Source organism: Calonectris borealis, chromosome 5, assembly GCF_964195595.1.
Source record: "Calonectris borealis chromosome 5, bCalBor7.hap1.2, whole genome shotgun sequence".
NCBI lineage: Eukaryota > Metazoa > Chordata > Aves > Procellariiformes > Procellariidae > Calonectris > Calonectris borealis.
The window spans coordinates 17,415,171-17,427,922 of NC_134316.1; the positions used below are offsets into that span (position 1 = coordinate 17,415,171).

General features: G+C 40.4%; 1 protein-coding gene across 1 annotated transcript; it reads left to right on the forward strand.

The window, feature by feature from the left end:
- Positions 1–5,818: 5,818 nt before the first annotated feature.
- On the forward strand, positions 5,819–12,313 carry LOC142082758 (alpha-1-antitrypsin-like). Its single transcript, XM_075151181.1, has 5 exons — positions 5,819–5,912; positions 7,577–8,246; positions 9,752–10,022; positions 10,678–10,825; positions 11,801–12,313. The coding sequence occupies exons 2-5, from the start codon at positions 7,589–7,591 to the stop codon at positions 11,990–11,992; spliced, it is 1,269 nt and encodes a 422-aa protein (XP_075007282.1). The 5' UTR covers positions 5,819–5,912; positions 7,577–7,588; the 3' UTR covers positions 11,993–12,313.
- The last annotated feature ends 439 nt before the right edge of the window (positions 12,314–12,752 follow it).

Below are 12,752 nucleotides of genomic sequence, written 5' to 3' on the forward strand. Positions count from 1 at the left end.
TCAGAAATATGTTTTAATGTCTGATTATGATCCCCAAGTTTTAGTATTTCTCTGACGTATTGGTTGATTATGAGGTTGCTGCAAGAAGCCATTGGACAACACAGCTGGACAGAATTTGCACAAGATTTTATTGCTGAGTGGATGCATGTGTTTTGTTAGAGGAGCACAGCACACCTCTCTCTTTTTTTTCTACTTCAGTCTCTTTCTGGCATTTCCAGTTCTCTGCCCTCCACTGGGTCTCTTTCCAGCCCCTGGGCTGGGTTTCCTCAGATGCAATCGCTCCAGGGATTCACTGCATCAGGGACCTCTCTTCACACTTCTGCTGCCCAACCCTGTTCTTATGAAATTTGCCCACTTTCTTTGCAGGATGTTCACAAAGCCCTGCTGAATTTTGCTGGGAAGCACAGGGAGGCTGCACTAGCCAGGGCGGCTGAATACAGGTTTAGTTCTTGTCCTCTCACTATTCATTATTAATTGTGATTGTAGGTTAAATTGTCTGTAGCAAAAAATGAGGAAACCTTGGCTTAGAGTTTTGGGTTTGGAAATCCATGTAAGGCAATTTCCTGATCTTGCCCTTGTACTTATGCACATCAACACGTGTACAAAAGAAAAGGTCTCATTTTTAAAGTATAAATGAAGATGCTGTAAACTTAAACCTGTGACTATCTCTGTGCAGGCCTAATGCTGCCTTGAGAAGCCTAGCTCTGCACTGTACTAAGGGCTTTTGCACCCTGGCACAATGGTACATGTTGGAGGTATTATAGGCTTGGGGGCTTGGCCATACGGATTTTGGTTTCTTGGGTGATCCAGACTTTTGACATACCCAAACAACTAGAATATGAATTTCGTATAGGCATTGCCAATACTTAGGTTGAAAACAGCCTCTATCAAAACTCAAAATGAAGAACATGTTAATCTTATTAACTGAGACTTTTTTTTAAATTGGGCGGGGGAAGCAAAGTTTGTACGAGAAGACAACTTGAGATTGCAAGAATTCAACTACACAATACCGGAAAAGCATAGAAAACTTGCAGGGAGTGATCTTTATTTCATATGCATACATACATCACTAGCCAGCTGTGCTAACAGATAGTGTGCCAGCAGCAAGCTGTCAGATTACATCGGGCTAATTAAACCTTATTACTTTGTTAGGCATGGCTCATTGAACAGCCACTGTGTAACTGTTCACAGAAATTCACCAATTCTTACAGCCCTAACCAAGCAAAAACACAAGGCTAAAGTTTTATTTAATACCAATTAAAAAAATCAACACAGTTGTCTCCCATGAAAGTATAAACACAATACATCAGACCAGAACAACCTTGCACACAGACCGTGTTTATATTAGAGCTAAGAGAAAAATGGTGTTTCTTTAGCAAATGTGCTAAAGGGAAAAATGAAGCAAGCCAGTGAGAAACATTTTAGTGCATCCAGAACCTGTGTTTGCATGACTAATGTAAGATTTTAGGCTGCTGTTTTTAAAAAGTCTCTTTTAAGCCAATCATTACTACTCAAAAAAAAAAAAAAAAGGTTAAATAACAGCTACTTAGGACCAGTAAGACTTTTCCATGGACAAACTTTCCACTAGCGTAACTAGAGTTTTCAAAGTTGGAGTCCTAAAATTACACTCTTTAAGTCACAGCAGGGCTCCTGGATAAAAACATGACTTGGCCAGCAAATACCAAGCACCTTAACATTTCTTTCAACCATCTGCCAAATGTAAGCATGAAGTACAGATGATTATTAAGAAATTTTTGTTTTGGTTCATAAACATGGATTTAGAAAATCTGTTTCCAGCCGTTCCAGTGTAAGAAGTTTGCTTTCCACATGACACAGAATACTCTATAAAATACATAAATTCTACAGTTTTTCTCTGAATCAATAAATACTATACATGGACAGGAAACTTTTGAGGATTTAATGAAGGAAATAAAATGGGATCATATCCCTTTTTTACTGAGGTTTTAGAGCTGAAATATTGTCTTCAAGGCTTTGCAATATGAAAATGGAAACAACCATTTTGCACATCTCTATAACTGAGTTGTGTTTCTCACTGCAATTCTCTAGTTGGGAGTGCTTTTTACATAGGTAACTATTAAAAGACAACTAAAGAAAATCTTGAATATGTTTTAAAACTATGAAATACGAAATTTGTTATCCTAAAGTAATGATTTTAATGGCAGTTAGGAACTGAACTCCTACTGTATTATGCTTGACTGACATGTGAATCCCAGTTCTATCTAGATTCAGTGAGAATCATAGATCTACATTCCTTCTGGATAATTTGACAATACCATTCATCATCTGTAACTTCCATAGTCACTATTTGAAATGGATATGTTTACCTCTCAAATTATGCAAATTATTATATTAAAGACTCATTAGAGTTACAAGCTCCTGACTTAGAGGTCTCATTAATCTCCATCTACAGTATAAATGAGCACGCAGGATCTGTCAAATGGGATAATAGAGCTAAGACAAAAATTTTTGGAAAAAGAAATGCAGGGAAGATTCTTATGTGAACGTCCACCAGGCTGGGTGTGGCTTATCTTCCATGCATCCTCCTTCCCTGCTGACTTGAAGGTCGGGGGCCTTCAGTCTTGTGGTAAGAATAGAAATTCATGGGAAAATCTGACTGCAACCATGTATGTCTTCAAGACATACTCTAGGTAGGTTCTTCAACCTAACACTGACTACTGCTCCAGAGCCCCCGTCTGGCTCCCCCACACTGTCTGCATCCTTTCAGCTAGAGTTTGGTGCTGGGGTAAGCAATGGTGAATTTTGGCAATGCGTATACTGTCTTTGTGGACAGGACTTGAAGACACCCTTGGGCCAGCTGATACAGAGTGCTTCACGTCTATACCAGATATATGATATATAATATGGATGTTATAGATTTTCTGGAGTGGGATGGCTGTATCTGCTCTGCAAGCACTTGATCTGAGTCTTCACTCAGCCAAGGCTGACATTCTGTTGCTTTGAGACATTGCCATTTTTTGTTTTGCTTTGCTTTTCTTTCAGAGTGCCCAAAATATCAGGAGAGTTATGTAACAGCCTGAGAAAATGTTTCTACAGAGTGATGCTGAGGGTGGGCATTGCATTCAGCAGGGCATGGCTGGGGCTGCCTGAGGCTGCAAGGCTTCCTGAGCATTTGCTGGTGAAAGGAGCTAGGCAGCTCGTACCAGAGACACGTGGAGTAAAACAGTATGGGTACAGTCACATAGTCAGGAATGAACTAAGGTGTAAATCAAAGTGGCAGTATAGGCACGTTCTGCAGGTTACTCTCTCCAGAAGCAGGCCCTGTGATGGACCAGCTGTTGGCTTGCAGAACCTCTGCTGACCTCCCTGGTAGGACAATGGGCTGCTTTTTCAAGCCACTACCTCATGAGAACACTGATAATTGAAGCAAAGAGAGGCAGATTTTGAAAGAGTTTCAAAATCAATCCATGTTGACTTTCAACAAGAGAATACTACAGATGAATGTCTGAACAGCAAACACATCTGCATTTGTGTCCCTGCCACAGTTTTCTCACTGTACTGAAGTATGATTTGGTTCACCTGAGTCATGCGGGGAATCCAGAATTACCTGCAACCCTTGCATACAACTCTTCTTTACAGCATTGAATCTCTCTCCTGTTACCTTCCTCTTCAGCTGGCCGTGCAGCTGCACAGTGGACTCCACTGCCCAGGCTTCCTCTTCTGATGTGACTAAACCAAGGCTCAAAGAAAGCCTCTGAGTGTGGGGGCTGTTTCTGAACTGATGCTAAGTTCGTTTTGGGGCAAAAAAAAGGTTGCATGTTAATTACCCCTTCTGCTCTGCTTTTCATAGAACAGAAAGTTAGCTTGGTTTAGCATGTTGTAGTAGGTGTCCGAGCTGAACAGTCAGGAAACTAAAGCCCCAAGGCAGGCCGTAACACACCTCAGGAGAAGATTTAGCACTTGTGTCATTAGCTGGCAATAAGCTGGGAAGATATATCTGGTAGAACAGCTGCTCATGGTCATGGACCTCTTCTCTCAGAAGAGTGTTTGCCTATGGCAATTATGCATGTTTGGGGACAGCAAACATTAAAGCCAGCTGGCCCTGCGATCATTGACTTCTACCTGCTCTGCATGGCTACATGTGGACGGAAAAGTTTCATCAGCATTTATCTGCATCCTCAGATAATTTTGTTTTGATCCATGTAATGTTTAACAGAAGCGTAAATGCTTAACGCTGCTCAGCTGTATGACTAAAGGAGCAGCACAGAACAGCCAACAGCCTGACTGTCTTGGAGCACTCTGAGCATCTCACTCTTTTTTCCTGGAAGACTGCATTTGTGCAATCAACCATTCTAGCTTATACATTTATTTAATTCAAATGCAGTGGTTTTGTGGCTGGCAAAAGAGAACAATCTGCTCCATCAAGCCTCACCTGACCTACACAAGCACTCCAGGGGACAGCAGCAACTGGTACTCTAGTAAGAAAAAATACAAATTCAAAACCAAAGTACTTAACAGCAAACTTTGGCTATATCCAAAACGAGCATGCAGAGTTCAGCTGTATTCTGGGAAAAAAAAACAAAAAAAAAAAACCAAAAAACAACAACAACAACAACAACAAAAAACAAACAAAAAAAAAAACAAAAGAGCCGAGGCTGTAGTTACTGTGCAGGGAACCTAGCTGCGTGACCAAGGCCATGAGTCCCAGTAGATAAAGTACCTCTGAAAGCAGCACAGCTGGGGACTGGGAACAGCCGTGCTTACACTGTTTTACTTACACAGCTCCTTGGCTCTTCAAGATCCAGGGAATTGTGCTGCCCCTTCCTGAGCGGACGGTAACAAGTCCTGCAAGGTGCAGCAGAGGCATAGAGGGACTGAGCAGGCATTCTCCTGGCTGGCTGATCAACCCATGCATCCAAACAGTTCATCCAGCCATGAATGCTGGTCAGCCAGCTTCACAGCACTTATCTTCCTTTGGAACAATCCCAGGAAATTGAAATACATCTTTACAAGAAGGCTGAGACTTATTGTTTGAGATAGCCTTGATTTGTTACTGGGTTGCTCTTTTCTGTTACTTGCTATTCTTTGAGACAGTTGGGACTATGCCTTGGTTTACTGTTTATATATGTTACAACAGTTGCATTTGTTCAGTATCGTGTTTGGGTACTTGCATATTTTATACAGTTTTTTCAAGTGCTAAAGTCTACACTAAGTACTTTTCAGATCTTGATATACTACGTGGTCCTTATCAGAAATACAGAGAGAATTATTAGGTTGTGAGGAGACACCGTGTCTGAAAGATTATAAGACTACCATTCAATATACAGCTAAAATTCACCATTCTTACATGAATGAATGAGGTACTCCCTTTATTAATGAGGCCAAGAGGACTCATTGGCTTCTGAATAGTGACCAGTGGGGTCTCTACTGTGTAGAAATAAAAAGATGAGATGAGATGTTGACACTTAAGTAGAGTCCAGTAGGCTGGGTAGCATGGCTGAGCACAAGTGGTGCTCCCTGCAGCTCCCTCGCCCTGACCCTGGCCTTCAGAGCTTAGTGCTGGGTAAAATCGCATGTCTCCAGATGAACAGTTATCTCCATCTCAGGCAGCGTATAGGGCAAAGTAGCTGCCCGTGGCACAAAAACCTCACTTCCAATGATTATTTGTTTAGGAGTTGCATACCCTTTGGGATTTAACACTCCACCCTACTGACCGGCTGACCCCCATGGTCTTTGCTCTCTGTTTGAAGTAGATGTATGTGGACACATGGATACGATGTCCAAGAAAACTAGCTTCATCAGCATTCAGCTTTGTCCTTCTAGGTAATATGTATTTGAAGCCATGTAATGTTTAACAGAGGAAAACAGCAGTATGAGTAGAACAGCAAGAAACAGCACAACCTATATGAGAGCAAGACCCTTCTGAATGTAATGTAAGTACCCAGTTATCTTTACCTTAACAATTTTGATGCAGCTGTATGGCATTTAGCTAGTGAGTCATGAAGCACATCTGCTTTCAAGGGTGAAACATGGTTTCTAAGCATTCAAATGACAGCAAAACTTAATTTCAAGAAATACTGAATAGCAAATTGTGGGGATACATTATAGCAGCTCCACAGAGTATAACTCTGCTCTGAATATTTATCCCAATAGCTCTTTCACATTTAGACGAAGTCTGTTTCGTTAACAAGGGGAAGTATTCTGACTTCCCAACTGCCAGTCTTATTTTTATCATTACTAATGTTCCCTAAAGCTTACAGCCAGATAACCGAAACTGAGGTGAATGAGCAGGCTTATTTACACCAACATGGTCCAGACAGGATTCACAAATTGATTTTGCTATGCCAACCTACCCTGTTAGTCCTGATTTACTCAGATCTCACAAAGCAAAGCTGCGGAAGGACAAGCTAGCTCCTTTTCACCCAACTCTTAGTGGTCAGAGTGCTTACACAGGGTGGGGGAAATACCAATAAACATCTCATCTGCTCTGCTGAACCCGTGTCTCTGAGTTGACTGGGGAGTGAGCAGGTAACTCATGTGATCTTCTTCCCCAAAGACATTCTGCTTCAAGTAGGACATTGAGTGAAGGCTATTTGGAGTTGCTTTTCTCGTCATTAGTACAACTTTTAATTGGAATAGCTCTTGCCTGTTTTCTGACAGGTTAAACATCCCAGACACTACAAATCATCCCAACATGTTCTTGGTTTAACCTGTAAAAGAGAAAGCTATAAACAAACAAACAAAAATGGCCACACTTATCAGAAACGGCCAAGATGCCGCCATCCATATCCTTTGCTGAGTGCTACTCTGGCCACGGGGCTATTTGCCTTATGAAAGGAGGCTTTCCTGCTGATACAAAGTTTGGAAAGACAGGAGGGTCCAAGCCCACACCAGTGACCTCACCCTCCCATGACCGGGATGGGGGGCGTACACACAGAGAGGAATCCATCTGGAAGACATGCATCACATGAGTGGTTGTTTAAAATAAAGCAACATATTCTGATCTAATCAGGTATTGAAGCAGAAAATTTTTACCAGCTCTCTTGTGATTAGTCACTTTGTATATTAAAGAGTCAGGAATGAGAGGAAGAATACCACTTTTGAGTGCTGCAATCTCTGGAGCATTGTTTTCCATTGACATAGCACTGTCATTTGACGTAAGCCTCATTCAATCACTAATAGCATAATAATCCTGAGAGTTCTCAGAGATAAACATAAAAGAATTAAGAGTTGCTCCTGATGTCCTGCCTCACCATAAAATGGATTTACACAGAGACCAAATAAAAAAAGCGCCTTTTCACTTGTTCTCTCCCTCTGACTCTTATTTTTCTTTAATACTCACATGTTTCTTTCCAGTAACAAGTGACTTTTGTAGCTGGACTAAAGCAGAACTGAAGTAGGCAGCAATGGATAGGAATTACAGATAAACTCAGAAGCACAAGGATTTAAAAAACAGTTCCATAGTAAAGGACCAGGTCAGGAGATAACAGTGATTACCAGATAGCTGTTGAAGGTAGTAGCAGATAGAAATAAAAGAAGAGATGTTGACACAGCTGACCTCCAGCATCCAAGACTATTTCGTTCTTTGTCCACACAGTAGCGGCGAAGGATGATGAAGGCCACCCTCCTGCTGTGCTTGCTGGTGGCCATGCTTCACCTCACTGTCCAGAGCCTGACCCAGACTGACCACCACAATGACAAGCCCAAGGCAAATGACCCCCAGGAGCAGCATCTCCATGAGGGAGATTCTTTTGAGTCCTGCCAACAGATAGTCCCCAGCAATACAGACTTTGCCTTCCGGTTTTACAGGCAAGCAACCACCCAAGAACCTGGCAAGAACCTTTTCTTTTCCCCAGTCAGCATTTCCACTGCCTTTGCCCTGCTGGCCCTGGGCTCCAGAGCCACCAGCCAGACTCAAGTGCTGGAAGGGCTGGCCTTTAACCTCACCGACACCCGGGAGGAGGAGATACACGATGGCTTTCGTCATCTCCTCCTCTTGCTGAACCGCCCTGGCAGCCAGGTGCAACTGAGCATGGGGAACGCCCTGTTCATAGACAAACACCTGAAGCCACTGAAAACATTTCTGAAGGACATAAAAAAACTGTACAAAGGAAAAGTTGTTTCTAGTAACTTCCAGAATTCCACTGAAGCTAAAAAAGAGATCAATGATCATATAAAAAATAAAACCCATGGGAATATAAACCAAATACTTAAAGACCTCAATCCAAACACTTTAATGGTAATCGTTAACTACATTTATTTCAAAGGTAAGTTACATAGGTGTTACTTACTGCAGTACCTCAGTTTCACCTGCACTAAAACAAATATCCCAGGTTATTTCTGAATTATTTTTAAAAGAAGGGCCAGTGTTTATATTAGGGTATTATGATAAGGAACATTGAAAGTTCTCACACTTTGAAATCTCTTCCACATCTAAATTTTTCTAGCATATGTTTAGATTCCTAAGCATAAAAGTTTATTTATTTGCGATCTTCAAGTTTTAGGGAATTGCCAGAGCACAACAGATTGATGCATTTGTAAATTTTTCTTTTTGTCAGACTTTATCTACTTATTATTTAAAAAATTACAATGTTTTCACATGCTGCATGAAGTAGAAAAATAATTTCCAAAGATGCAGATTAACAAAAATTGCCAAACACTTTAATTTACTTACAGGACATGCCTATTAAATGGGTAGGTACCTCTGGAGTTGGAGTCTAAATGTTCTACAGCTTGTCATCACATTATACATATCCCAAGAGGCACTTGCAAAAGCACTGCTTTGGCAATGATTAACTTCCTCGTGATATATCCATTTGTAGCAGCGTGCAGGACATACATGGAATTTACCACCCAGAAAGGGATGTTTGCAAATAGATGAACTTTCAGCAAAACAGATTTTATTTCAAGTACTTTATTAAATTTGGGTACCCTAGTCTCGGGTACCTTACTCTCAGGTACCCTAATCTGAGGCATTTCTTTATGTACCAGCATATATTTTTTTTACTGGGGGGGCAGGGAGGAAAGCTCAAACGTATAAAGTAATCAGAGTACAGTGGAGTTTACATTCCATTATTTATTCTTCAATTTTATTTTATTTCTATTCAATATTAAAAAAAGAGAACATACTTACAGAATGGCAAGCTGTGATCCCTGTGTATTTGTTCAGTGAATGACCTGATTTAATACAAAATAAAATATCAGTTGAATAAACATCAAGAGAAAACAATTTTGAAGATTTAAGCCCCTGAAGCCCTATTCCATTTACCGTAATGCAGTTATGAGCGGGCCCAAAAGTTCGGGTTGTTCTTGCATGTAAGCTTTTCCTTAGTGCTACAAGATGAAGAACATATGAAAAAGCACGGAAGGTGCTCAACATGCTACCTTTTAAAAGGCAGACATCTGCTGTGGAACTTGCTTTACCAGCAATATTCTGAAACCAAAAAGTAACTCGTTGGATCCTGGTCAGCTTTCATTTTCTTCAAATAAAAAAGTAAGGTAATATGATGAAGTTACTTTAATTTATCTGACTTAGAAAGGTGTTGTACAAATCCATATGAAATTTAACCTGGGATATTTAGTTTTTACTGAACACAGTACAGCAAAAATGACAGGGAACAAGATCTTTAATAAACTTGGAATACCTTTGATCTTCAAGCATGAGTGTAAATCTTCAGATATGGGTTTATCTGGTGTACATTAGTCTGGACTATATTAATATATCTTCCTTGAAATAAATGTTCAATTGCATACTTTCTCTTTTGGTTTTAAGCCTACTGGGAAAATCCTTTCAATATTAAGGGGACTCACAAGGATTATTTCCATGTGAATGCGAAGACCTCAGTTGAAGTGAAGATGATGACTCGAGATGGATTTTATAAAACATACTCTGACAGGGAGCTGTCTTGCGAAGTGGTGCAGATACCTTACAAGGGAGATGCTGCAGCATTGTTTATCCTGCCCAATGAAGGAAAAATGAAACAGTTGGAAGATGCCCTGACAAAAGACACTGTGTCTAAATGGGAAAAATCACTTGAAAGACGGTAAATATAGAATTCTGTTTTGATGATTCAAGGTAATCAGAATCCAAAGTCTGAATACTATGATCAGGTTTTACAGTTACTAGCCTTTGCTGTTGATTGGAGATTTAAGCAATGGAATAGATATAAAGGGACAGACCAAATGATTTGATGATTTGATACTTTCAGCAAAAATTAGAATCAGCGTTGCCCTGTGATGAGGGAAGAGATCTGTGAGCTGGAAATTTAATTTTTTTCCCCACACATTTTCTAGTTCATATTAAGTGTCTCCATTTCCCTTGTCTCAAACACAATGTTAAGAGTGGTAATACTGCGACATAGCAATCGATCCCTCAGAGGGAATAGGGAGTGGATTCCAAAAGAAAAACCTTCAAGGCTAGCAAGAGAATGCAAACCTAGGCCCAAAAATGCTGGCATCACCGCTGCTTGCTCTCCCATCAAATGACCGTGTTGCAGAATCATACAAGAAAGCCCAACTGATGTCGTTCTCCTTTCCCATGTCCCAGACCATCATCTTTCCATCTTCTATTTGTTGCCATCTTTTTCAAATGAAAAGACTAACATTTTAACACAAAAGAACCACTAGCAAGTTGGGAGTCTTCAGTCCAAGGCATGCTTTGATTGCAATAACTACCATAATTTCCTTTTGAATTAACAGGAGGATAGAAGTGTATATTCCAAAACTATCGATTTCAGGCACCTATGACTTAAAGAAGATGTTCATGAATCTGGGTGTAACTGATGTGTTTTCTGACGAGGCTGATCTGTCTGGAATCACAGGAAAGCCTGATGTGAAGGTTTCACAAGTAAGTTTGTCAGCAGAAACAATGGTCTGTGGATTCCTCAATACCCAATTGTCTTGCCCTAAGCTAAGTTGTGAAATTTCACTTATTGCTAGGGCTGGCTGATACTCTGAACTAGAACGTTTAGATGATAAAGTAACTTTAAACTCTCTCAGGTTTCTCCAAGATCTGGAGATAAGGGTACTGTCTTCCTTCTGACAGACAAAGGTTGGGAGGGGTGTAACACAGCCCGATTTCTGCATGTGAAAGAAGTGCCCAAGGATATCTGTGTTGGGGATGCCTTGCATCAGCATATCTAGCAGAAAAAGTAGCCTTTTTCTAACATGTGCATTCTATAATTTTAAAAGATTTTAAAACTTCTGCTGCCATTGAAGGACCTGATGAGTGCTAATCATGTAAGATGGACCAGACTTGAGGAAAACATCTCATTTCCTGAAAATAATGTGAAGAGAAACAGATAAAGTGAAGAGGAAGGCTAGCATTCTTGCAGCCATTCTGAAAGCAGCAATTACAATGTTCTAACATTTTGGGGCTAATAAAACAAAAAGATTAAAAATGCTGAACAATAATGTAAAAAAAAATTGGTTTCAAGTTTGAATTTCTACTGGCTAAACTGTAATGTACATGCTATTAGGGATACATACAGGGCAGTTCTGGAGCCCAACTTCCTTTCCCTCTGAAATTGTCATTCCTCGTGAATTTGCTTGAATATTCTACTTTCAACTAATTTCACAAGCTGTGCAATCCCTAAGGTCTGTGTTGGATACACTTGTGTTGAGGAACTCCGAATGTGAGAATACTTGCTTATGGAGACCACATTGTTAAAAAAACCACCACGGGCTATAATGGCCTCCTTCCTGGTTCCTGGCCTACCAACAATTTTTGTGAAAGGCAGTAACTGAATTAACTTAGTGTTAATTTTAATCATTTCACACCCTGTCCTCCACATACATTAATTCTTGCTCTATTTCATTGTAGGCTGCTCACAAGGCCCTGCTGAAAATTCACGAGAATGGCACAGAGGCTGCGGCAGTCACTGGCACAGATTTTCTTCCTCATTCTGTTCCTCCTGTTGTTAAATTCAACCGTCCATTTTTGCTGCTGATTGTTGATCAATATACTCAGAGCATCCTCTTCATGGGAAAAATTGTAAACCCAACTGAAAAATGACTGGTCAGTGGCTGGTCTTATTGATCTAAATTGCATTCTTCATGCAATTGTAGTTCAGTGTGATTAAAATTATATCAAATCAGTTACTAACAATTTTCTTTTTCCAAAGAAATGAGGCATGAGTGTGGTCATTCTTAAAAACACTCTTCTTGCTTCCTTCTCCAGCAGAAAGTAACCACTGAGATACACCTATTTGTGAATTATGAAAAAATTTATAAATCAGCCTTTTAATGACCAGTGTATGCCATCTTTGAAAAACAAGGTAAGTATCCAGCTGAGAGAATCAGTTTAAAACATTTTAAGTAAATAAAAATTGAAAAAAGTGGCCACTCTTGACTTGTGGGTAGGAAGGAAAGAAAATGCTGAGGTTTGCTCCAGCTGCTGCCAGCTCTCACCAGGTCCTGGTGCTGGAGGGCTGACGTGGAAATTTAAAATACAAATGCAGTTCACTCAGGGATATCTTAGTTCTTCTTTTCCACATGGATGTCATTGATGGAGAAAGGTCATGTTGTATTTCCATGAGAAAATTATTGCTCGCCTTTCTGAGGATGTCTGTGCCAATTTGACATCTCTTTCCTAATGCAGCTTTATGGATCCAAGGCAGTGTCAAAATCCAGAGCCAAGGCTTGGCACTTGTGAGGATCTGGAGCACCAAGAAAAGGGTTGCGTGCCAACAGAAACACAGCGAGTCTGGTGTGGTGTCAGCCTGACTGCCTCCCTGTTCCATCCTGTGGGATCAACAGCAGATGTTTAACAGTGA